Source organism: Stigmatopora argus, chromosome 8 (assembly GCF_051989625.1).
Source record: "Stigmatopora argus isolate UIUO_Sarg chromosome 8, RoL_Sarg_1.0, whole genome shotgun sequence".
NCBI lineage: Eukaryota > Metazoa > Chordata > Actinopteri > Syngnathiformes > Syngnathidae > Stigmatopora > Stigmatopora argus.
The window spans coordinates 13248634-13275163 of NC_135394.1; the positions used below are offsets into that span (position 1 = coordinate 13248634).

A 26530-nucleotide genomic window follows, 5' to 3' on the forward strand; every position below is an offset into this window, starting at 1 on the left:
TATATAGTCTTCTGATAAATGATGCAAATAGTCACACATGGGTTGGAGGATTTTCTTTGTATATTTTAAAATTTCTTTTATATACATTAATCCCCAAAACAAGAACACTAACGCAATTTCGAGAACAAATTGCTTAACAAGTCAAAAAAACAGAAAAAACAGAAAATGGTCACATTTTCCATTTCAACATAAGAGAGCAACTGCAACAAAATTACTCATACAAGACCTTTAACGAAAATTCTTGCACAAACGTCCCTTCGTTCGCTCACGTCGCAGTGACGTGAGATATCGTGTTTCTTCTTTTTTCAGTGCACTAAAACCTGCAGGCACAAAAGCTCTTAACCACAAGATGATTGCTTGGGATAAGGTCATACAACTGTTCTGCTACATTGAAGTTATTACCGATTGCCGACGGGATGCGGTAATTACTCAACAAGTGCTCTTTCTAATTTGGTAACCACTAACTGTGCAAAACGAGACATTTTTACTCTTCAGCTAGACATCCGCTGATTTGTTTAGTGTTCTTTTGGCTTATTTTAAGGCACCCCATGTGACCTAACGTTACTTGACAGAACTTTCAGGAAGAATTGGATGACTTTTCTGAATCAGTATAGTGAAGGAAAGCTTACCTTGTTTAATCGCCGGTCTTTTGGTCGTCGGTCTTTTGGTCGCCCGTTGTCGCGGTCCGGGCGACCAAAAGACGGCGACCAATCGACCGCACACGATAGTGTACAGTATTGTACAGAGTTCTTAACTTTTAGACGAACGTTAGCGGCTAACGGCGGAGGAGAATTGACATGTTCGGTTCGCTACACTTTTATGACACGACGTAACATAACAAACTTTAACTTAAATGAACTTTGCATACTATACACACTAAATATGGATGTAACATTGTTGTTCTATAACCGAGGCAAAAGTGTTAATGTAATCCGCCGCGGCTTTTGAGTCGGAACTAGCCACTTCCCCGTGCCTCACAAACAAGTGCACTAAAGTCTGCAGGCACAAAAGCTCTTCACCACAAGATGATTGCTTGGGATGGAATCATACAACTGTTCTGCTACATTGAAGTTATTACCGTTTGCCGATGGAATGCAGTAATTACTCAACAAGTGCTCTTTCTAATTTGGTAACCACTAACTGTGCAAAACGAGACATTTTTACTCTTCAGCTAGACATCCGCTGATTTGTTTAGTGTTCTTTTGGCTTATTTTAAGGCACCCCATGTGACCTAACGTTACTTGACAGATTTCAGGAAGAATTGGATGACCTTTCTGAAAACCAGCAAGTTTACACTGCATCATTAGTCAATAGTTTGAATTAAAAAATATAACTAAAGTTAGCCGAAAGTTGTGAGTTGTCTATTCTAGCTAATCAGAGATGCAGTTAGAGTGCATTTAAATTGAAATGGAACGATGCAATCAACCACTCTTTTTTTCAACACACTTCTAAAATCTCTAAACAGATGTAATTACTAATCGTAGAAAAAAATGGAGTTGAGGTTCTTACAGTGTATTGCTTTTGTCAGGAAATGATCCTTCGCCCCTCTGCTTACTTTTATGGTGAAAATGGCGACATTCAATCAGATACTAAATTTGGCAAGCACTCATGGCCTGTCTTCCTTCTTGTCCTTCTTGCCTTCCCCCTCCCCCTCAGTCTTATCGTTAGCGTCCTGTCGGCGTTTGCGACTGCGAGCGGCGGACTTGGTCGAAGGCATGGAGTCCATCCCTAGGACCTCGTGGATCTGATGGAAGGCAAGCAGCCGTAGTGCATGCTAAAGGGAAAGGCAGTTTTGGTTGTCAGTGATGCGAGGGCTTCACGGGACATTTTCCTACTTTACCTGCGCGCTCGCGGTGACATTCTCCCGGTCTTGAACTCCCATGCTATCCAAAACATCTGTCGGTTGTCTCTCGCAGGGGTCTAACAGCCCAGGCCCGCCTAAAAAAAAAAAGGTGACGAATCATCATGACAATCGATGGATACAGTTTTTCAGATAACTATGGCCTAAAAATACAACATAATAGGCTCTCGGTGGTCAGAACGGTACACGGTCGATTGGTCGCCGGTCTTTTGGTCGCCCGGAAGGTAAGTGATAATTACCATATAAATCGTTGCTCAAATTCCCTAAATACAAACTGAATTACTATTTAGTCATACTTAATGCCCCAGTAATTATTAGGCTAAAGAAAAGCTCCAAATTTCTTTTATTGTTTTTTGTTGGAGAACTTGTTAAGACCCTGACGGACGTAGCTTCTTAAAGGGACAACGCATGTACATACAAACTCTTCTACACTCACACGTCGGCTCAGTGAAACTGCTCAAGGCCATTGTTGGCTTTTATTGATGCGTAGACTGTGTTGTTTTACCTTGTTTTGTCGCCAGTCTTTTGGTCGCCCGTTGTCGCGGTCGGGGCGACCAAAAGACCAGCGACCAATCGACCGCACACGGGTCAGAACGGGGGAAAAAAATACATATACCAGTCGCACATATACCAACATATTTTTTTAAAGTGCAACTTATAGTCCAGAAAATACCGCACATAACAACAAAGACAAAATGGTGGGTGACCCTACCTGATAGCAGTATCCCCGTGGCGATACACTCAAACACCCTACGCAAGGCCCCTCCTGGGCTGAGCAGGCCCTCCGCACTGCTGATAACCTTTTCCACAAGCAGCTCCATCGCCTAAATGACAGGAAAATATTCTCTCACAATTGGAACGCTATGGCTGTATCATTAATTTAATTGAAGTTTTAATGTCAAAACAAATACAGAAAACTCAAGCACCCACTTACCCAGGTTGGAACCTTGGCCCAGAGGGGCACCCGCTGGCACAAATCCCGAAAGACTCGAATAATGACCACGCAATACTGCAGCCCATTGGCACGAGCCTTCAGCATAAAGATTAGTGTACATATGATTACTAGTTCACCCACAACTTTGAAAACATGAGTAAAAATGGTCATGAAGATGCAGGCAAAAACATTTACCTTAAACCATTTGGCATGACGCGGCGCGGCCAAGTGTTCCAAACATGTTGTTTTATTTAGAAGATCAATCGGGTCATTCTCGGCCACATCTGTTCCAGAAAACACATGCGCACTTATGGCTTTTACAGAAAATTAATGATCAGTGGCGGCACCTGCTTTTTCACATGGGACCAGAGGTATGTGCTTCTTTAAAATTTACATTTTTACTTAGACGTTAGTGAAAAACAGTAAAGGGGTTCAAAAGCATATAACTGCCAAAAAATAGCTAGATTTGTGCTTTTTTTTTGGAGGGGGTGTGTGAAAGAAAATGTTGTCAATAAATAACATGCAAATAAGTTATTCAAGATTCCATCATCATACCTACCAAATGTCAAACGAAAAATATCAGGGAAAATGAAAGATTCTGACATTTCAAAATGAGAGGAACATAGAACACAGAAATTTAAAAGAAACATCCTTTGTGTGCATTTCTCTTTTTTTTTGCAAGTATAAAGGATTTCCTTATAGAGCCTTGTCATAAATCCAAGGCACTTTTTGCAAACTGCAAATGTGACTTCAAAAATGCTAAATAATAAAAACAAAGCCAGCCCTAATGAAGTTTGTCATCACACCAAGTAGAATGAATAGCCCATATTCAACGGCATGTGTGGCTAAACAACATTTATAGGTGTTGCTGCTCATTAAATATGGGCTACTTTGTGTCATTCATTTCTTTACATATTCCTTGCAGTGCAACGTGACTTTACGTAGCAGCCATGTCAAGGTCCGCTGATACAGAATCAAAATGAATGAAAGCAATCATAAAAAAAAACAGAAACCATGCTTTCTTAATGGAAAACACAATAATTCCGGATTATTTGTAGTAGGGGTGTTTAACCACAATAGTTATGGCAGGAATGTGGGTTACTTTACTAATATTCAAATGGAAAGTTTGAATAAATCTGCATCATTGTGAGGACAAACACTCAAGCTCCTTAAACAATGAGAATGCCGCTTTAAGATGTTTTCAGGAGGAGAATGATTTGAATATTTTTTTGGGTTAAAGCGTTAAAATCAGAACCCACAATATGGACACAAGTTTTTGGCCACCTTCAGATGGTGTCATAGCATCCCATGAATAAAGTCCCCTCCAACGGCTTTTGTAACGGCAGTTGTTTTTTAGGATTTTTCGTCATTTTAAAAGGCCGGATCTGAGATTGGATAACAAAATTTGAATTAATTTGTGACCCAATACTTATGTCCATTTCATACTGTATTTTTCAGACCATAGGGCACTATTAGTAATGTCAAAGACCACCAGTTTTATACACACTGATGAAATAATAAAGAAAATAGATATTTCATGAATGATGTATTATCATTAACGATACCTATTTGTATGAAGACACTCATAGAATGTGTTATTCACAAGAAATACAGAACAATTTGACCAAATATATATGCAACAATCTAGTGCTCACAGGCACCATGTTGGTTAACTCTGTCATTTGTAAGCTTTCCTTCACTATACTGATTCATTTTCAATTTTCTTTTTATCTTTGTTGACAGATGTTGAAATTACTTGTGAATGTGTCAATATTTCCTTTCATATTTGGCAGAGTAATTAGTTATTCAAGTTATTCACAATCTGTATGGTGTTTGAATCTGGTTGGTATCTACCAAATATAAAAAAAGCACCATCGTTTAATAATGCAGTACAATGTATACCAGGGGTCTCAAACTCAATTTACCTGGGGGTTGCTAGAGGCCGAGTCTGGGTGAGACTGGGCCGCATCAGGATTTCCACAAGAAAAGCGCTGATAAAACATTCCAACGTTATCAAATATCTTTATTTTTTAACAAAAAATAATGAATTAAATAAATTAACTTAAAGATGAATAAAAAAATCAATCAATCAGTAATACAAAAATAAAATAATAATAATGAGAGTTATACACTGGCTGCCTAAGTAGAGAAAATGAATTATTTTTATTCCGTTTCAAATGTCTGTATTAACAGCTCTTTAACCTTTAACTTTCTGAACTTGAATGGAACATTGAACATGAAATATTCTGAACACGGCTTCTCTTGCCTACTCCTTGCTGCTCGAGACCTGACAGCGCTTCTTCTCACATAGCTGAGTCACATTTGGCTTGAGGGAGGAAGCAGTGGAGACCCTCAGTAGAGCTTGAAGATGCTCATCAGTAAGTCTGGACCTGTACTTGGACTTATTGAAGTTCAAGGTGGAGAAGAGCTTCTCACACAAGTATGTGCTCCCAAAAAGGCACAAGGTCCGCTTGAACATTCGGGAAAGTTCAGGGAAGCTGGGGGTCAACTCTCTCAAAAATTGCCCAAGCTTGTCTGCTTCTCCACTCACCTCCCTGAACTTGGCTTTGAGTGCAGAGTTGCACTGCAAGTCAATGAGGTCCATTTGAAGCTCAGGAGGGGCATCTTACACATCAAAGGAGAAGGGGTCCGCAAAAAATTGAAATGTGGCTTTGTGTGTCTTGAAGTTTGCAAATCTGTGATCAAATTCCTCCTGTAGCTTCAAAATGGCCTCAACATACTTCACACCACTGAATGGTGTGCCTGCATCCACGAGAGCCTTGCATGCTGGGAAATGGCAAAGGTTTGTCTGAGAGAGCTGGGCTTTCCATAACACAAGTTTAGTGCAGAATGCTCTCACGTTGTCATAGGCAGCACTGACAAGATGCCCCTGGCCTTGTAGCTTCTTGTTCAGTACATTAAGCTCATGTGTGATATCAACAAGAAAAGCCAAGTCCATGAGCCATTTGGGATCACTTAGCACAGGAACAGCAACCCCGTCTATCTCCATGAAGTCTTTTACTTCTGCTCTCAACTCAAAAAATCTCTTCAACACGTTTCCCCTGCTGAGCCAATGTACCTCAGTGAAGTAGCGCACATCCCCATATTCTGACTCCATTTCCTCTAAAAAAGCACGGAACCTTCTGTGCTTTAAGCCCCTGGATCTGATTTGGTTGACGCACTTCACATCGACAGACATCACATTGTCAAACTTCAGGCATCTGCTGCAAAGGGCCTGCTGATGTATAATGCAGTGCAGAGCTATGGCCTCCTCCACACCCTCCTCTTCCAGTTTTTTTTGAACAAGTGCTACCAGTCCATTCTTCCTCCCTGTCATTGATGGGGCTCCATCGGTTGTTATTCCAACAAAGCTCTTCCATGGCAAACCGGCATTCTTAATGGCATCACACAGCTGGTGAAATATTTCCTTAGCGGTGGTCTGGCCATGCATTGGAATTACTGTGAGCAACTCCTCCATTACTTTAAAATTGTCATCAACACCACGGACATATATTGATATACAGAGCCGTATACCTCACTGTGATTGGTTCATTCAGCTCCGAACACAACAAGTGTCATTCATACCAATCTTGCGGGCCGCACAAACATTAATCTTTCATATTAAGACGGGGGCCGCAAATTATCGTCCCGAGGGCCGCGAGTTTGAGACCCCTGATGTATACCATGATGCCTGTCAACATGCCTATACAATGTTTTAACAATTTGTTATGGAGACTAAAATGAAGAAAATTGTTGATTTGGTCATTTATAATGTTCCTGGCATAGTGCCCCTTCAATAAGTATGTGTATCATGAAATAAACCTATAGTACAGTGTAGTGGCACAGAAAGGTCGGAGAGCCCGGCTTTTGATTCCCATGTTGTTAAATAAACAACTTTTTTTTCTTTTTTGCTTCGTGTGGCCGCAATAAAAAGGGAGGGGTGAAAGTATTACATACCTGTCAACCTGGGCCAATTCCTCCCCGTATTAATGATTGGAATTCCCCGTATTAAGCAATAGAAAACCGTACAAATGCAACGCGGCACATATTTACTCACATAGGGTGCACGTAAAAGTGTTATGGTCGCGCCGCGTTGTCGTGACGCGACCGTGAATGTATTCGGACCCAAGCGCTATGACTCATAGCTGCTTAAATAACGAAACAGGAAATGATTTAATCATTTCCTGTTTCGTGTGAAAGGGGAATGCGTGTGCGCATATCATGCTTAAAGCATGACAATATTAGCAGTTGACGATGACGTTTTCGTCTGCTACCAGTGACCGAGACGATCCGGATTAGAGCCGAAATGCGTAAAACGAGATCCGTTTTACAAAAAACGTACTTAAAAAAAATCCCGTACAAAAGTTGTTATACGGCGTACACAATTTGAAATGATCAAAAAACGTATAAAATACGGGAAAAACGTATAAGTTGACAGGTATGGTATTAGGACAAATAAGTATAAGAATTCTTTGTTTTAAGGTTAACAATTCAAAACACAGTTTGGATTTGAATCAGGTCCAATCCAGCAAAAAATTGGGAAATTCAGAGAGCAAAAGGGAAGAACTTGGGTTCAAAAGTGGGGTTTAAACTGTGAGGGTATTTACACACAGTGCCAATATGTGCTTCTCTGGTACTAAAAGCTTTGGCTTCTCTAACCTTTCTCAGCCGCTTTTCCTCCTGCCTGCTTGTCCGTCTCGGCAGCAGGGTCGTCCCTCATGAGTGGCGAGGTGAGAGAAACCGTCACCTGCATTATGGGCTCCTTTCTCGATAATATGACGATGTTGGCCTCCTCTGGGTGAGCCTGCACCTCATACTGATCTTCAGAAATTGTCTGCCGGTTAAAAGGACACTTGGAATTACTCACTACAGAGGAGGTGGTGTACATATGCGGGGTCAATGAGCCTTATTAAAGGCCAAGTTACAGGGCAATTCTTTTTTGAAAGACGACTGAAAATACAGTTCTCTTGAGAAGAAGTGTACGAAAATAATGCTTTGGAAAGTTTGTACAACCCCATATCTCACTCTGTAGGATTCAGGTGTCACAACCAGGCAGTGCAGCTAAAGATCAGTGAATTCAACGTTATGTATCAACTCATTGACTTCTGCCTGTCTGCCAATGGAGCCTCAGACAGAAATGGCATTTTTCTCTAAAGCCTTGTGAAGAGGTTTAAAACGTAGAGGTAATACATATCGAGGTTAGACAACAACCACTCTGGGATGTTCAAGAAATCCCTGTTGAAAAAAGCAGAACAATAATTCATCAAAACACTCAATCTCCTGCAATGAAAGTTATTTTTGCTACAGTGCTGACATAACCTGCAAAAGACAATGTATTCCTTTTGAAATGTAAAGGTACCTGAAAGCAAAGACAGCCACCAACACAATCAGCTCTTCCATCAAAAACTGAAAAAAAGCTTAACTTTTCCCATTTTTTGTGGAGAAGAGCACGTTGACACCTTTAAATGAGGGATTTGACGCGAGTGAGATTTTCTTACCGCCAGTTCTTTGGGCAACTGCTTAGCAACGCTCATAAGCAAGGAGATGGTGGGTTTCTTAGCAGTGAAGAGGATGAGATCAACATTAGTGTCCCCCCGAAGTAGCAGGCCTTTGGCTAGGATGCCCGCTCGCACGACACCTTTTAACAGATGTGTCAAAATCCCAGTGCTATAAAAAAAGGGGGGAGCAAAAAACAAACAAACTGAATGCCATTTTAATTTAAAATATTTTTAAATTGTTTTTTCCTTAATACTTTTACATTTTCCAGAACAGTCTTGCCAATATAAATTAACCTTTTTCAATCTAAAAACAGTACTTCAAATGTGCCGCCCAAAGTATATATTTAGTATACAATAGTTATGCTGTCTTTGTTGTCTAGTGCCATCATTGTCAGCCAATCAGTTAATAACTATAACAATTCAACATTTTGCCTGTTGTTCTCACAACCTGAAATGGTGCCTACATTTCTACCTTTTAACGTCGCCACCCTCAGTAGCATCAGTAGTGATATTCTTCTCAAACAGATTGTCCGACACCATTTTCAGGGCTCGTTCAGAATGGGAAACAATCTTCTGGATGGCCTGCAACTCCTCCTCCCCCGGGTAAATAGTGGCATGTTTGGCCATCACAAGGCGGTCATCGGGCGAATTAGGTCGCCAGACACAAGACTTAAGGCGTGAAAATACACTTGCGTTTATTGATCAGATAGATATGAAATGAAACAAATTCCGCATGGTTAAAACCTACCATTAGAGGGGGCGCAGGCATACCAGGGCGGGTCATGGGAGGCAGGGGAGCCATAGTGGGTCTCGGCTCCCCCCAGTACATAGGCTCCTCCTCCATTCTTCTCCAGTACATGTCCTCATTATATCGCCTGCACAAGAAAGGAGGAATGTCAGTAATTGAAAAAATGAAAATATATTTTGAATGATTTGTTGAACGTTGCCAGTATTTCTTAGTGTGAATACTATATATGCCATAAATAGTTTTTTTTTTTAACAAATTTGTACACACCTGTAGTAAGTGTCTGGCTTTTTTGTTTACACATTTGATATGACTTTTTCAATTAACGTATTACTAAATATAAACATCTAATAACATAGCCATAGTCTTAATTGCCTTACACAATGTAACTATTTTGCATTGGTTAGAATATACTTGATTCAGAATGTTACATTTTTGTATACATCTTAACATTTTATAGGGAAAAAAACATTTTTTGTAATAAAAAAACAAAACTGAACCTCATAAAGACTTTTTTCTATTTAGATGAACATCACATTTTGGGTCACGTAGGCCACAATAATAACATTTGACATTAAAGTGTGGACCAAGTGACCAAAAAATGTGATGCCCACCTATATGGTTGCCAGGTCTCAATTATTATTAAAAATATTAAAATTAATAAAACAGAAAAGGACTTTGGCTATAATCCATAATAACAATTATTATTATTTTTATTTTATTTTTAAATATTGACTCACTGCTTGGGCATTGAGAGCATCTGAAGAAAAATGACTAAATTATAATAAAACAATATCCACTTCCGAATGATACACTCCTGCATGTGCCAAATCATTACACACATTTGAACTAAAAATATCGCAAAGTAGTGAATTTGCGATAAGCGAAGACGCGATAATCGAGGGATAAGTAAGTAAGTATTTTCAAGCATCATCCCAACCTCGACTCCATGTGCCAGTGCTGCTCATTGTCTTGCTGTTTCTTCAGCAACACCTTCTGCTTATTCAGATTAATCTCCTGAAACTTTCTGGTTCGGCTATTGGGTTTAATCTCCACTGGGAGCTCTGGGTCGACTTTCCTCTTTGGAAAGAGCAATCTCAGCGTAAAACAGGTGTAAAGAATACATTAGAAAATGCAACTGGAACTTGTGTTACCTTGTATTGCAGTCGGTGACGTCTTCCCTTCAGGTGCATGTCTTTGCCATTTGGAACAATTAAACTGCAGTCGCATAATTTGCAACGGAACCAAATCACTTTGCCCGCGCCGTTACGCACCTGAAAACCATACTGAGTTAAGTGCTGCCCAATAAAAGCAAACCTTGGGGGGGATTTTCCTTACTCACCTCCTCAATATAGTCATGCCCAACTGCTTGAGTGTCTCCCTGGACTTCAACCTTGTTACAATCGTCTTCTGGCACAGTTAACTCTGTTTTCACCACATTTGCCACAGGTGGCGCCGCTGTCCCAGCGGCTTGAGCGCTGGCAGGTTTACTAGCTGCAATTGAATAACCCTTAATAGGACACGCCAAATGGATTGGACGTCCAGCGCTGTCAATGGCAGCAGTTTAAACAAACCTCTATATAAAATCAACTTTAATGTCACTGGGGGACATAATCAGCATGCATATGTGTTTGTATTTATTTAATTTTTTTTATTAGTTTTTTTCAAATTCATTTTTTATCTAATTATGAATGTATTTAGTCATTAAAAATTATATATAAATTGCAGTAATCCCTCGATTATCGCGTCTTCACTTATTGTGAATTGACTACTTTGCGATTTTTTTCCGATATTAAATATAAAAATAAAACATTTTGTTTTTTAAAGTTCATAAAAATATGAAAATCCACGATGAAACTTGTAAGTGGAAGCCACTCTTGCTACTAAGACTCAGCACTGAAGGGAAAAAAAGTTATGTTAAAAAATGTTTGGTCTACATTAACCGCAATATTTGAGGGATTACTGTATTGTGATTTGGTGTCATGTGGCCCTCACTATAACAATTAATTTTTTTTACTATTGGTCAACTAGCTTGTGAAGTTCACCAAATTTTTGTTCAAGAAAAGCTTGTGTCAAAATGCATATAAAATTTACATGTATATATTTGATACAAACATATCTATAATTCATTCATATTCACAACTTACCAGTTGTTGATTTGGAAGGTTGCAGTTTCTTCATCGTTTTAATTGTTTTGGCTGTTATATTTACAGGTTTGGGTGCGGCAGTAGATGTTGTCGTGTTTGTTTCTGAGGCCACGTAGGTGGAGGAGGCCGCTGGCTTGGCAGATGCTGATGACTTCACCAAAACAGGCTCCGTGGAGGGAATAGGCTTGCCCAGTTTGGTGTGTAGTTTCAGCACCTTTACAAAGCAAAACATGGGGGAGGGTGACATTTATATCAAGGTCAATTCCTATTAGGTATCTGGCTCAAAAACATGTTAGCACAGATGAAATATCTTTTGAAAAAAGTATAATAGGGGAGCATGCTGGTTGACTTTCTGCTGATCTAAAACAAAAGAAGTGAACAGCCGCACAAACCCTCTGGTGCTTGGAACCACGTATGTGAGAAGTGTAGGAATCAACTCCAATGCAGGACACGTCGCACAACTCGCATCGTAAGTAAGTTTGAACCCCTTTGGTTCCATTGCAAGTCCCCATCTGACTGCCATTCTTCAGTGCAGCTTCTTTTTTCTTGTGTTTCCGGCCCTCAAGGTGCTCAAAGTACGTCTGATTCCATAAGAAAAAGTGGAGAAAAGAAACCAAACAACCTAAACACAGAGTTTTAACTTCTCCAACAAATATATGACTGTTAATCCGTGTGCGGTCGATTGGTCGCCGGTCTTTTGGTCGCCTGGACCACGACAACGGGCGACCAAAAGACCGGCGACAAAACAAGGTAAAACAACATGGTCTACGCATCAATAAAAGCCAACAATGGCCATGAGCAGTTTCACTGAGCCGACATGTGAGTGTATAAGAGTTTGTATGTACATGTGTTGTCCCTTTAAGAAGCTACGTCAGTCAGGGTCTTAACAAGTTCTCCAACAAAAAACAATAAAAGTCCGGGAAATTTGGAGCTTTTCTTTAGCCTAATAATTAATAGGGCATTAAGTATGACTAAATAGTAATTCGCCGTTTGTATTTAGGGAATTTCAGCAACGATTTAAATGGTAATTATCAATAACCTTCCGGGCGACCAAAAGACCGGCGAACCAATCAACCGTGTACCCTGTTAATCATCCCACCTGAAGACCTGCACAGCTTATCTTGCAAATTTCACAGTATTGAATCTGGGATGGCTTGGCCGGTCCTTTAGACTTCGGCATCTTGTGCTGCATAAATGCGGTCCTTTTGTAGGGGCTCCTTATTGAGGTCGTCACCGTGATGCCACGGGGATTGCTCCAAGAAGCGCTGGTCAGTTGCTTGGAGTGCGACTGTTTTGGTGGCTGGGGAGCTGGCGGCTGTTGCTTTTGTTGCTGCAGAGGTTGGGACGAAGACTGTGGCGTTGAGTGGTAATAGGAGGTGACAGGTGTCGAGGTGTAGCCAGCTGACTGATAGGTTGGATAGCTGAGGCCTGTGGGGAAGATTGAAAGCACAAAATTGAATTTAACAGGCAGCTAATTGAACTTTCAATTCACCTTAATTGGTTCTACCATGGGCCTTTCACTTACTTATACTCAGATCTGACTTATCGTGTAAAAAATAGTGTACACTAGTGACTTTTGTTCTAAAGGCTAAACTAAGTTGGCCGTGTGGCTCACATTAGCTTTAACATCTTTTAAACACACAAAGCTTCCGACACTTGCGAGTTGAGTCATGTTTCTTACCCGCGTACGAGGTGGCTGGAGTGGTAGAACTGAAGGTGGAGACGGGCTTATAGGATGAGATGCATGTTTGGGGTTGCTGCTCACTGCTGGACGGTGTGTAGGTATAACTGGTGGACACCGAGCAGCTCGGCCTCAGTGGTTTGATCGTTGTAGCCTGACTCTGGAGAAGAGGCAGGTGGCTGTATGCAACGGTCGGGGCTGGAGTGTAAGCACTTTTCACGCCGACTGAAAGAGCAAAGAGGGTAATGAGAAGGACGACAGAATATCTGATATGCCTAGCAGATCTTCCGTGACTTCCTGTCAATGTTAGCACAGAGCATTTGACTGATAGCATGAGCCCTATGTATTAACTATGGTGGCTGGCATTGAACCCTCAACCTCAGAACTGTGAGGGAGACATGTTAAGCATTTTTCAAGGTCAATTAAATCAGTATAATAGAGCCTGTCATGCAATTAAAATACATTATGACTTAAAATAAAGCGGAAAACTGTCTGACAATAATTTAATAAAACACAAAGAAAATACTTTCTCACCAGTCTGGTAGTAATTGTCAGCAGTACTCCTTTCGACGGGAGCAATACTCGTCTGGTAGTACTGTTTATTGTCATAGGCGGTCACAGTAGCAGGACGGGCATAGTTGTAGGTGCCCTGCTACAAAAATTGAAAGTGATGTAGAGGGAAAACAACTAGGCCAGGGGTGGCCAACTCCGGTCCTCGAGAGCCGCTATCCGGTCTGTTTTCCATGTCTCCCTCCACCAACACACCTGAATCAAATAATCAGGATCGGTATCAATCTTCTGGACGGCTTGCTGATGAGTTGGTCATTTGATTCAGGTGTGCTAGAGGAGGGAGATATGGAAAACACACCGGATAGCGGCTCTCGAGGACCGGAGTTGGCTACCCCTGAACTAGGCAATGCTTGGAACGACATTGAACATATGGGCTTACCGTGCCGGAGTACACCTGATTCGTCTGCTGTGTAGTGGTGGGCAGAGGTGGTGCCGGGGGGTCTGGTGGCCTGTAGGTATAGTCTGGCAGGGGCTGGTGGCTCCGATAGGCGGCATAAGGAGAGGTGACTACGGTCTGGGCCGTTGGCACTGTGGCCGGAGAGTAGGAGGCGGTCACAGCATGAGGCACTGTGGGAGTCTGCTGGATGCTGTAAGTGGCTGTTGAGGGAAGTGTGTAGGCTGGGGGAGGTTGGGTACTAAGACTGGGAACAGGTCAAAACATTGAGCAGAATTACTCTGATGTAAACATTTATTTGTATTTCTTAATTTTTTGCTATTATAAATCACAAATCTATCGATTTTGTCTTATTGCTTGTTCTCATTAGGCTTAGTTCAAACTGGCATGAGATAAGACAGGGGAGAAATAGTACAAAGAGTCATTCACATCTTGGACAATTTAGAGTGTTCATTTATTATTTTATAAATCCGGAGTACCCAGAGAAACTCAGAATAAGTTATGGAATGTGAAAATTACCATTTTTCTTTTACTCTCAAATGACATGTAAAGGTTTGTTTACATGTGGTTGGTTGAGCACAGTGTGGTGTTGTGTAGAAAATGTTAATAGAAAACGAATTTAAGTTAAATCCCCTTAAGGGCTGTGGGGAAAATATGAAAAGTAACTCGTGCATAGTGTTTTTTGTTTGTTTGTTTGTTTTTAGGGCACAAATTGACCTTATTGGTTGCCATTGACAGCACGAGATATCCAATTCCTGTTAACTAGGAGGGCTGAGCTCATAATTTTATTGATTCATTTTAAAAAAAGAGAAATATACTAAATTAATGTAAAAAATAAAAGGATTAAATGTTAAGTGCCAAAAAAAATATTTTTTAAATGACCAAAAATAGTGATAAGGTTATCCTTAGGTATTTCCAAATTCACAATAAAAGAGGCATCTGAAGACACATCTTTGTTTAATTCTTGCAAAAAGAGAATACATCCATTATTATTCTCCAGGATGATTCTAACAACTCGAGGTCTCTCTCGCTAATTTATTCATAAGATTTTAATGCCATGCCCCACAGAAGTCTAAACAACTTTAGCGTCTCATAACAATTCATCACAGTCATCAAAACAATTGTAGGTCTGTCGAATCTTCCCAAGAGCGCTTCTTGTGAAACCATCTTCCGAGGCCAAAACAGTTTCACAGTTCCCAAGCGCGCTTGTTGTGAACCCATCCTGCCCAAGGCCATTCCCAGTCCTCTTGATGCGAACCACAGTCCTTACTTTTGCAAGAGATGCATTAAAATGCCCTTTGTATTAATGTCAATAACTCTTCGTTGCAAGCACATATAATATAATAATATTGATACGCATCTATAATAATGATAAACCTAACAAATAGTCACTTGTATGACTGTCTTAAGGTATTCAGTGTCCACTTTTGAATAGCTGTCCACTATTCCTGAAGCTAAATTAATAACAATCATGTCTTTAATAAAACCCAAGCTTTACAAATAGTCACTTGTATGACTGTCTTAAGGTATTCAGTGTCCACTTTTGAATAGCTGTCCACTATTCCTGAAGCTAAATTAATAATAATCATGTCTTTAATAAAACCCAAGCTTTTTCAATTCTGACAGGCAAAGCAATCAGGGAAGAGCTCTTAATGAGTCGTGCAAAGCTTAGCCATTGCAGGATATTACACGATTGACAGTGTCTCACTGACCTCATGTTAATCACGTTTCATCAGCACGTGGTCCAAGACAACATATAAATCCATTGCAGCCATGCTATTAACGAAGCCCCTTAATATTTAGGCACTCTTAACTCACAAGTGAAGTCAGTTTGCACGACAACCGTTTAGCCATTCACCGTGTTTCACCCTTCAACGGGGGATTCTAAACTTGGACAGTTTACACTCCATGCAGTTTTCCAGAGTGACATCTAATTAGTCAGCACGCGCGTGAATGATGGACGGTAGGCTGCATGTACTCGAACACAACTTAGCTTAACTTAGCGGTTCAAGGACTTCAACTTTAACAGACATCGGGCATAACGACAACTATTTTAAGAGCACACGCGTTAAGTTTAACGGCTGTATATCATTTTAATTACCTGTACTGGGGACCGGTGGCATGAGTGAAGCCGAAATAATTGCTTGCAGCCATCTTGACTTCTCTAAAGCGTTGCCAGTGTTCAAAGAGTCACTGAAAGCAGAACATACAAGATAGTTCGCCTCAATTTTACCGACGTCAAAGGTAATACAAAAGTGGCAGGATTTTGTTTATCATGCTTGTTATACTTTTCAAAATATATTCAGTCGTAAACATTCAACATATTATGGGAGGACCTTCATTCTATTAAAAAGGGAGTGCAAAATTACGTTTAACGTAAAAAGGAAAATAAACAAACATTAATGGCAAAAAATGGCATATTACTCTATACTTACATCATCCATGTATGTGTAGCAAAATGTTTTTACAAATGTCAGTTTTATAAATATTCTGAGACTTGTTAAGGTAGAGAAACGACCTGAAAGTAGTTTTAAGGTAACTATCTTGTTTTAATAGCAACATCTCCAATTTATGTAAAGCCCAATACGTAATCATAATATTCCCTTTTTTTCTTTTCATTCATCAGACATCAAACAATTACTATCACAACAAAACATATCGAGGAAATGAACAAAACAGAAGGAACAAGGTGCCATATAAAAATGCATAACTTGTTGCAGCTGGTCCAAAAAAATCTGTAAATTATCGACCAATACACAACATGATTTTGTAAAATGTACATGATAAAAAAGTTAAAAATTGAAGTTTCCCTATTGGATTGGATAGCATAGCAACCAGTCCAGGGTGTTCTTTTTCCAAAGTAAGATTGAATTTGCTCAAACTTACTCATGATCCTGTTATAAAGATAACCACTAAAAAATATCGATGGATGAATGGATGGATGACGGATAGACTGATGGATGGAGAGACTGATGAATATGCGAAGACTTTGCATCCAGCACCATTTCACCTAAAACTGATCTGATTGGCTGAGTGCATTTCAAGTACAGATCTTGAATAATGAATGTGTGCAGAGGGGATTTGAGAGTTGGGGCAGTGGGTGTGAAGAGAGATGGGTGGGAGGGGAGAAAAGGATGCTGTTGCCAGGGAACACTGGCGACAACCAGAAAACCACTGAAAACAGCAGCAGGATTATTAGAGATCAGTGCTGCTTTTCCTCAAGTTACTGCAGGACTGCGGGATTAAAAGAAAGCTGCACCAGTAGAAGATTGTGGATGTACTCAGTAAAAGCAGCCTGAGAAGAAAAGGAATATTTGGTGCCAGGATTTAGAGGCGTGGCCCAATTGTGGTGCCACAGTCGGTGGACTCTGACTAGAATTTGGTTGGGCCGTCGGGGGTAAGAAGCAGTCCGTCGACTCGCTCTTCGCGGCGAGTCTTTTCCTAACAAAGGTGAACAGAGACGAGGGAAAGGAGACGAGGAGAGTGGCAAGGAGGGGGGTTCCAGCACAGAGATGCCCCCTGTACTCGAGCACCTGCTGCTGGCTAGCGTCTGACATTGAGGACACTGTCTGTGTGTCTCTGCATGAGTGTATGTGAATGTGAAGTAGGGCAAGAGGAGACATTAATTAGTGTCAGTTTCCAGAATCGACTCAATGTTATAAGCAGAGGAAGGATATAGTATACGTATAAACAGACAGTGATCAACGTAAGAATTTGAAGATCTCCAACATCATATGTGAGTAGAACCACTGACGTCATCCACAATTGGGAACTCACCTCGCATAAAATCCAACTGTTATTTTTTGGGTCACCTTAGAAATGCAATGCGGCCATCTTGTTGTCACCAATTTGTGTATTTTGCTAAAAATTTAGAATTTGGAGTTTTCGATTCTAGTCGTATTCATAATTGAATGTATTACAATTGCACGATTTCCCTTGAGTTTTTTTCTCATGCAAGATTATATGTTTGTTTACATTTTAAATTGTATTTTTATTTAATTCACGTACCACTAAATGAATTCAGACTTCAACTGGTGGTCCCGTTAGTCATCCCACACTTATTACTGCCATTATCCATTGGTATTTATTATGAAGTACTCGCTAATGTTTATAGTTGTGCCTGCAGGTTTTAGTGTTTTTGTTGTTCTTGCTATTTAATTAGTACTTTATTTTCAAATTCAATTGGATACTTCGATCTATTCATATTTTATAGCACTTGCCCTCATTGGATTTTCAGATGAACTGAAGCTGACTTTACATCCTGGACTGGTTTGTAGTCAAATGGGGGGCCAAATTTTAATTTATTTCTATGGACAATTTAGAATCTTCATTTACCAATGTGCAATCTACAAACACAATGTCTCCAAAAAGGTCTATAGTGTTCTGTGTCGATCATTACACTGAGAACATTTGTAACAGTGCAAAACTTGGGATAAATACATTTCCATGTCGTTCTCAACAATGGCCTCTTGATTTTTACCCGGAAGAAGGAAGTTCCTACCCTATTTGACTGGACTCACAAAATGGGCTTCATCACATGCCTCTCACATGTATCCCAGTGGGCAGGGGTATAGAACAATGTGACCACAGTGCTTTGAAACCCTAAATGTCACTGTAAAGTGTACTTGGTTGGATTTAATCCACTCTTATTAAGAAAACTTTTTTTACTCCATTTCAAGCAAACATTTTTGTGCTGGAGCGGATCAAATTGTTCATTGGTGATTTCTACGTGGCAGTTTTTTCCTCCTGCAATTTATTTTTTATTTTTGTTCCCCTTTGAAACATGTGCCTGGTCTCAATGATAGGTCCCTGTTCTCCCCCTGAGGAATGGGCACCACAGAAGCGACTTTAAGAATGGAAAATATGGAAGTAAAAGATGAGTGGCAAGATGAAGACTTCCCCAGGTGAGATATTTATGATTTGTATTTTTCTCAATATTAATGTGTGTGCTGTATTCCTTTACTCTTTGTCTGTGTCAAGCTACTTTTAATAATAGCAAATAGGTCATTAAATGAACTAAAATATATAATTAAATAGCTTTGAAGATCTTTAGGAAAATAATTATTGACATAATAATATTATTACAGAATAAAACAGTCACAACCTGTCTTTCCTTACCTTTTTTCTAATTGTTTTTTATGCCTTGGACTATAAACAAATAAAGTATGTGACAAGTAATTGAAGAGAGATCTAAAAATATTTTTTAAAATACAAAAATTAAATATTTACAATTATTTTTATATATAATATACTGAATTAGAAAGCGTGCCGTTATTGAACAAGTTAATTTTCCATCATAAGATACACATGATTACAAGGCGCATTAGTGTAACAATGTACAACATTTGTCAATTGGTCTTGACTTGTTAACATTTTAATTACTTTTTTATTAATTAATTCTAATTTTTTAACATACAACATTGGTGTTCAGCCAGAAAATACATTTAACATTAAAGATATTCCAGACATAAAGCATACTGGATTATAAGGCGCGCTGTCAATTTGTCGGAAAAAGAAAGGATTTTAATGCTATGTTATGTTCTGATGATTACAGCACTCATGGATATACATGTATTTGGACAAATATTTCATCTTTAAAAATTAGTCTTGGTTGCTGTAAGGTAGTACAAATATCAGAAAAACAGCCCCACTATTGTTTGTTTTGTTAATATTGCCCTAGTGTGCACATATCTAATGCTGTGATCATACAAAAATAAGTGAGCTTGTGGTGCATTGCTTAGTGGACAGTAAACGAGGACAAATGTGATGCCACAAAACACTCCCCCCTCCCTCAACTAGGGAAGCAGGGGGCAGGTGCAAGACTGTTTGTGAATGGTCTCGATCTGGTCACATGACGCATCAGCAGTCACCGATCCAAAACAAAACATTGCCTCCGGTGAGATGATGTCAAGTTCAAATGAAGGAGGAAAAAGAGGAGGTAGAATAAGATCCGACAAATGAAGGAATGAAGAAAAGAGGCCATGAACAAGAATACTTAACAGGATAAAGACACATAGCTGAAAATACTGATTTAACCTGACTTTTCCAAGGTAAGCATAGCCTAATTCCAGTTCATATTCATTTGGTTGAAATGGATCCTGCACTGCATGTATTATAAAAAGGAGGGCTAGATTCATAAATCCTTGAGGGAGAAGATTTTATTTATGGCTCGGGAGGGGGGCTCTCCGTTCCCCTGCAGAAGGAATGATAAAGCATACGCAGGAATGCAGCACACGTGGAGATGTGCTAAAACCACCTCAGCTGCAAAAACACTGCAGTACAGCTCCCTGCATCAATTGTACCACGTGCTACTGCGTTATCTCTGCTGATGTGTACAAGTCATGAAAAAGTAACAGCCTGTTTTTGCATACAAAGATTTTTTTGGGCTACACCCATGTTTTTTTTTTCTTCTCCTAACTCCCCACCGTTTCTGTCCTCCCCTTTTCTCCCTCTACTCGTCCTCGTCTCCCCTGCCCTTGTTGCTTGGCAATCTTAGAGTCTTCATCTGTCCCTCAGAGAGAAGTTAATTACCATTCTCTTCTTCACACTCTTATTTTCAGTGTTTAACCGGATTAGTGGCCAAAACCCTAAATTATTAAGGACCCATTGTGTAAGTCTTTCACGCTAATTTCTCCCAGGCTATGGACAGAATATAATATACACACATCCAACGGGCCACAACAGAAATACAGTACTGCAAGAGTAATCAAAGATTGTGCCCTTATAACAATATTAATGCTAAGTTTTGATTGATGATGTAGCAGGTTTTATGCCTGTACATTAGTACTTATCAGGATAACATAACACTATATAGTAGTATGTAATCATACTTTATGAGGGGTTTGTGCATGGTCAAATAAAGAACGTAGTAAAAGGATCCAAACAACGTGTATCCCAATCTCAATGTTTTCCACAATTTCCTTAATTTCTCAATAAATCATGTAGAAATGTTCATGACAGCGCTTCTAAGTCATTTTTGGTTGCAGTCCCTAGGAAGCAGCCTCGAAAACGACTATAAATAGTATATTTGTCTCTAAAATTGTCATTAGTACAGCTCTGCAAAATATTAAATTCATATTTGAATGAAACAAAACAAGAAAAAGGACAAGAACAAGAAAGAAGAACGACATTATTAACACAATGCTAATCCGTAATGGAAAAATTAAAGGCGATCAGGCATCAATTTGCCTCAAATTGAAAAAAAAAATGCTGATTCAAGCTTATTCACATTGATACATACTTAACTATGCTGACTACTTATTTATGTTATTGACTACTTATTTATTTATTTGTGTGTTGCTGTTATTTGTGCATTTCTCTACTTATTTATGTTGTTGATTACTTATAATGTCACTACTCATTTATAATTATTTATTGATTATTTGTTTGTTTGTTGTTGTTATTTTTGCACATCACGGTGAAGCTTTAAATCTCATTATACTTGTATAATGACAATAAAAGCATTCAATTCAATTCTCAAACACATGTTGTTGTTGTTGTTGTTGTTGTTGTTTTTAAATCAGACTTCTACCTGAATACGGGGACATGGATTCCTCTTGTGGCCTCACAGACAACAGATGTAAGTCTACACGTATTGATTGGTCGTTTTTCAGAAAGCGGTGGCGTCTTATTCCTGCTCATTATAGTTTTCCCTCTTGACCTGATAGCGCCTCCCGACTCCCTGAACGTGATCTCACCTGGAGGAGGCGCCGCCGTCGCGTCTTCACACCGAACAAGACGTACGTTGGTTGCCCCAGAGATGAACCTCTCCTTGGATAAAAGCGAGGGATCTCTGCTGTCGGACGACTTGTTGGACACACCCGATGACTTGGACATCAATGTGGACGATATGGATACGCCAGATGAAACCGACTCGCTGGAATTCATCACTAATGGCAATGACCTAGAGTGGGAAGGTAGAAAATAATTGTTGAAATGTTCATTTTAGGGATCATAAAGATTCAACGGTTGGTTTTTGTTTTGCCTCACTGTTTCTAATACTACGCTGTTGTTAAAACTCAAGGCTCAAGGACTTTCTCTTTGAGTTTAGCATTGTATTCGTGTGCAATAAACAGCAAAATAAATTGTTATGTTGGCCCAGATGATACTCCAGTGGCTTCAGCCAAAGCAGGTCCGGCGGGTGGTTCGGGAGACTTGGATGCAGAGGGAAATGCCAATAATGGACGTCTCTGGAGGACAGTGATCATTGGAGAACAGGAGCACAGGATTGACATGCAGATCATACGGCCCTATCAGAGAGTCATCACTCATGGAGGTAGTTTTTTAGTGCATCATCTGCTTTGAATCAAATTTTCAAAAACTTTTTCCCCCCAATATTTGAATGGAATATAATCAAAATCTTCTCCTCAGGTTATTTTGGGGAGGGCCTGAATGCCATTATTGTATTCTCTGCATGCTACCTGCCTGACAGTAGCATTGCAGAATATCACTATATTATGGAAAACCTTTTCCTGTGAGTCCACTGCTGCCAAGTTATGAAGTACTGTAATATGAAACATGAAGATTTATCACTTTCCTCCTCTTCCAGGTACGTGGTGAGCAGTCTTGAGATGCTCGTAGCTGAAGATTACTTGATTATCTACATGAATGGAGCCACACCCAGGAGTAAAATGCCTGGAATTAGCTGGCTCAAGAAATGCTACCAGATGATCGACAGAAGGTGGGAAAGAAGTTGTTTTTATCAACAAACTTCCAGGTGTTTGACAAGTATTTTTGGGGGGGTCTTAATATTTTGATACCAGGTTGAGAAAGAACTTGAAATCTCTGGTCATTGCTCATCCTACGTGGTTCATTCGCACTGTACTGGCTATATCCAGGCCCTTTATCAGGTGAGACTGACAAGTAAGCCAAAGTTTTTCTACTCAGGCCTTTCTGTTTGAAATTGGTAAAAATAATAAATAAGACATATTTAAGATTGTTGGACAAAAATGGGACTGCAACTAGGCTCAAAATATTGACAAACAACATTTCTGTACCCTTTGGGTTGCCAGATAAGCGCATTGCAATCTACTTTTTGATGAAAATCACAAATGTTGCAATTCAATCAGAAAAGACAGTGGCTCAAATTTGGGCATCACCTATCGGCCAAAACTTGCATTGCATGAACAGGTCTATTTATAGCGACAAAGTGATACTTAAAATGTCGATAAAATATTTTATATTGTCATATCGTACTGGACTAATGTTGATTGTTGTTGTTCCCTTTTGGTATTTGCAGTGTGAAGTTCATGAATAAGGTCCAGTATGTTCACAGCCTGGATGAACTGGCCCTAATGGTCCCCATGGAGCATGTCCATGTCCCTGAATGCGTTATGCAGTAAGTTCTTCTCACCACAAAGTGGAGAACAAGAAGCATAGTCAAGGGTCGCATGGGCGCTGCATCCTATTGCAGCTAACTACTACCATCACTAACTGTTTGCCAATTTTTCTGACATTTCTGAAAATATATTTTGGTAGAATTAAGTGCAAGGATTAAACATTTCTATTCGTTGCAGATTTGACGAAGAAAGGATTAAAGCCCGGCGAGAAAGGTGACTTTTTAGTCTTAGGTCTTTGTAGTTCTCACTCAATTCATTCACTTAAGATTGTCTTCTATGTGTTTAGGATGGAGACAGAGCAGAGCCAACAACAATCCGTCCCACAGGAAGCCGTCAACATAAAGTCGGAGAGGTACTTGTTCAAGTCTTTCATTACTAAGAGCCACACTTGAAACTTTTAATCATCTTAAAACTTGTATTTTCTTCTCTTTCCAGGCCAAAGTCAGTGATTGTAGAGCAAGGATTATGAAATGTGAAAAGCTTTCTTACAAGGAGGTAATATGATCTTTTGTTATATATAATGTTACTTTTATTAACAGCAAATGTGTTCCGTGTTGTAGAGAAGACACAGAAGAGATGTTATCTTATAAGATCTAATATAAAAAGGAAAAGTGTTTTTCATTTTTTTGTGTTTAGATGTTGAAATAAAAACAAATAATCTCTCTTCCCATAGTGTGCCACATGTGGAGTATGACTGTTCACCTAAGCTCCAAAGAGTTATCGACCCAACATGTCCAAACGTGCGTATCATATTTTGCTTAGCCACAGACCAGTGGCAAATACAATGTCGCATCCTTTGATGAAAGGGAAATTTGTTCACAAATGTAACATTTCCAGCAACAGAATTTTGTGAAATTTTGCACTATAATAATGTCAGAACTGCTCACAATGCTTGCCCTACTTGAGTCACTGTAAAACTGAGCAAAGATGTATTAGCAAAACTAATAAGATATGCTGGAAAGGTCCATGGATGTAAATATACTGCAATACAATGTCTTTGATTTTGCTTCATGCTGTACATTAAAAAGCCTTCATGAGCTTTCTATTTTGCTGTAATGACCTGAAAGTTGATGATGTGAATATGCATTGGCAATGCCATTTTCTCTGACTTCCATCCGTACTTACCGTATTTTCTCGCATATTAGCCGTCTCCGCGTATAAGCCGTACCCTTAAAATTGCCTTAAAATCATTGAATTGTCAAATGTTAAATCTAATTTATGCGCATATAAGCCGTACCCTTAATTCACTCATTATTTTTTTTGCGACAAATACGGCATATATGCGAGAAAATACACTAACTATCCTATCATGTGCCTCTGTCTTCTTGAGAGTGCTCATATCAAATTATGTACTGTATTTTTGTTCAAATCCTTTTTTTGCCTAGAGCTACAAATAACACAAGAGAACAACACAACTTAAGATGAATAATCTATTTTTAGTGGAAACCAGGAATCCCCCTAAAATACAAACAAAGATCAGTAAAAACAAAATGGAAGCTCCCTGGCGGAGTTTCCAAAAGCAGCTGTTACAAACCTTTGCACTTTTGTGTATTAATGAATCAAAAACATTATCAAACTCATAATTACATTGTACTGTATATGTTAAAATTGGATGCTGCTGCTCATATCTAAACATGACATCGCCAATTCTTTCTAACTTCTTTAAAGCATGTTTATGATCATATAACATCTTATTATGACTTAATTTTGCTCATTTTTGTTTGGTGGATTTCACATTTTGCACAAGTCTTAAAAGCACATTCAAGTTTTTCACATATTTTAAAAATGGAAACTAAAAGTCTTCCTATGTTTTGTTGAGTGCCTAAAAATGAAAACATTAGGAAATATTCATTTTTCACTCAATAGGAATATAATCAAGCATGTAAATAATACATGCATTAGTCATACTGACTCATTCTACTGTATGTAACTGAAATGTGCGATGATATTTCTATGCTGTATAGACAAACATGAACTTTCCAAAATGATTTTTCCTTTTGACCATAAAAGCACAATATAGACAGTGGTTATTTTTGCTATTTTAATTGCTATAAAATGTTTTATCGTTCATAATTTGATGATCACATCTGCTTGTGAATAAAACTAATACATTGTCCCTGCCTAAAATTCATTTGGTATTTGGTTGTAGCCATTGGTTTTATTTAATTCGCAAAATAACAGTGCCCAAAATTAAATTTAGTGTGAAATAACTGCTCTGAAGAAAACGTCCTCCCCTTTCATTGACTTTAGTGAGAAATGATTCTTGGTACTTCCTCAACAGTGACTCTCTCACCACCCCAAAAGAACTGTGCAAATTCTTAGATAAGGGTTCAGCCACGCGACATCACATGATGGAACTAGACGTAATGCACACCCTTCTTTGCAGGGGGACTTGTAAGGGAGAGTCCTCAACAAGTGACCCCTTGACCTCTATCACAGTGACAGAATTTTCACAGACATAAATAGAAACGTCCTAAAGGAGGAAGGCAAACTCCAGTTAAAGGTGTGCTAAAATTTATAACGGGAGATATTTGTTTTCTATTTGGATCTTTATGCATCAAGATTAGAAGAACACTCAATACCTTTTGATGATATTCTAACTTGCAAAGAAGGGAATCAATTTGATGAAGATGAACAAATAATTCTAATATTTAGTTAGAAAATTGGAATGAGAAAATTATCCATACCACCAAATTTTATGTTTTTACCAAATAGGGATGACTTTGTTTAGTGTTTTCTTGCTATCTTGATGAAATCCCATGGCCCCGTATCATATAAAATACATTAATTAATAAAGACTAATTTATTGTATTTATATGAATTCATAAAATTATTTATAATGATGACAATACTCTAATCTATAATATGAATATAGTATGTTGTTTTTTCACTGTTGTGATAATTTGTTAGAGATGTTGCTATAAATGGATCAAATTATTGATAAATTTTTCTTGCATTTCAGATAAGTTTTAATATATTTAATTGGAATTCACGTAACATGTTTTATAATATTGATAAGATGCAGTTGGTATAGTATTTGACTAAATTAAGTGTGAAAGTTAACTGATGGTACAGTATTTCATTAATAAAGTGGGAAACTTAACGGGTGGTTGTTAATACTATATTTCTGTTTTTGTTATATTTTCTGCTCAAATATTTTATTTTCAGACCTGTCAACTTGTACGTTTTATACGTATTTTATACGTTTTTTTACCATTTCAAATCATGTACGCCGTACACCGACTTTTGTACGGGGAAATAAAAAAAAACAAAAAAAAAACAAAATCGCCAATATTTATGAAAACCGATCTCAACAAGACCGTTTTACCAAATAGTCTCGTAGGCTGGTAGCCAACGACGCT

The 26530-nt window shown here is 38.9% G+C and overlaps 2 protein-coding genes across 5 annotated transcripts; one reads left to right on the forward strand and one right to left on the reverse strand.

The window, feature by feature from the left end:
* Window positions 1–38: 38 nt before the first annotated feature.
* On the reverse strand, window positions 39–16016 carry zfr2 (zinc finger RNA binding protein 2). The gene is made up of 19 exons (XM_077607103.1): window positions 15932–16016; window positions 13816–14077; window positions 13401–13518; window positions 12867–13091; window positions 12285–12613; window positions 11578–11766; window positions 11186–11399; window positions 10381–10532; window positions 10193–10312; window positions 9979–10118; window positions 9042–9168; window positions 8766–8962; window positions 8294–8462; window positions 7455–7629; window positions 2991–3079; window positions 2796–2891; window positions 2574–2685; window positions 1841–1938; window positions 39–1774 (listed from the first exon to the last, which is right to left on the reverse strand). Exons 1-19 carry the CDS (start codon window positions 15982–15984, stop codon window positions 1607–1609), a joined length of 3033 nt encoding a protein of 1010 aa, XP_077463229.1. The 5' UTR covers window positions 15985–16016; the 3' UTR covers window positions 39–1606.
* On the forward strand, window positions 15625–25299 carry atcaya (ATCAY kinesin light chain interacting caytaxin a). 4 transcript variants are annotated; one of them, XM_077607101.1, is made up of 13 exons: window positions 15625–15793; window positions 18636–18734; window positions 21354–21409; window positions 21498–21746; window positions 21932–22105; window positions 22201–22303; window positions 22379–22510; window positions 22593–22679; window positions 23069–23167; window positions 23346–23381; window positions 23455–23520; window positions 23604–23663; window positions 23842–25299. In XM_077607101.1, the coding sequence occupies exons 2-12, from the start codon at window positions 18658–18660 to the stop codon at window positions 23635–23637; spliced, it is 1113 nt and encodes a 370-aa protein (XP_077463227.1). In that variant the 5' UTR covers window positions 15625–15793; window positions 18636–18657; the 3' UTR covers window positions 23638–23663; window positions 23842–25299. The 4 variants fall into 4 exon arrangements, with proteins under 4 accessions (XP_077463227.1, XP_077463226.1, XP_077463225.1 ...); XM_077607100.1 differs by lacking the exon at window positions 15625–15793 and adding an exon at window positions 15956–16074; XM_077607099.1 differs by lacking the exon at window positions 15625–15793 and adding an exon at window positions 16969–17566.
* Window positions 25300–26530: the final 1231 nt, after the last annotated feature.

Bases quoted from the DNA above. Each gene is read 5' to 3' on its own strand.
- zfr2 (XM_077607103.1), bottom strand. From the start codon at position 15,984: ATGGCTGCAAGCAATTATTTCGGCTTCACTCATGCCACCGGTCCCCAG. The intron at 10,119-10,192 runs GTAACACAAGTT...CTCTTTCCAAAG, and splicing joins GTCACCGACTGCAATACAAG to AGGAAAGTCGACCCAGAGCT. The intron at 9,169-9,978 runs GTTGGGATGATG...TTTCTTGTGCAG, and splicing joins CACTGGCACATGGAGTCGAG to GCGATATAATGAGGACATGT.
- atcaya (XM_077607101.1), top strand. From the start codon at position 18,658: ATGGGCACCACAGAAGCGACTTTAAGAATGGAAAATATGGAAGTAAAA. The intron at 18,735-21,353 runs GTGAGATATTTA...TTTTTAAATCAG, and splicing joins CAAGATGAAGACTTCCCCAG to ACTTCTACCTGAATACGGGG. The intron at 23,382-23,454 runs GTGACTTTTTAG...CTATGTGTTTAG, and splicing joins ATTAAAGCCCGGCGAGAAAG to GATGGAGACAGAGCAGAGCC.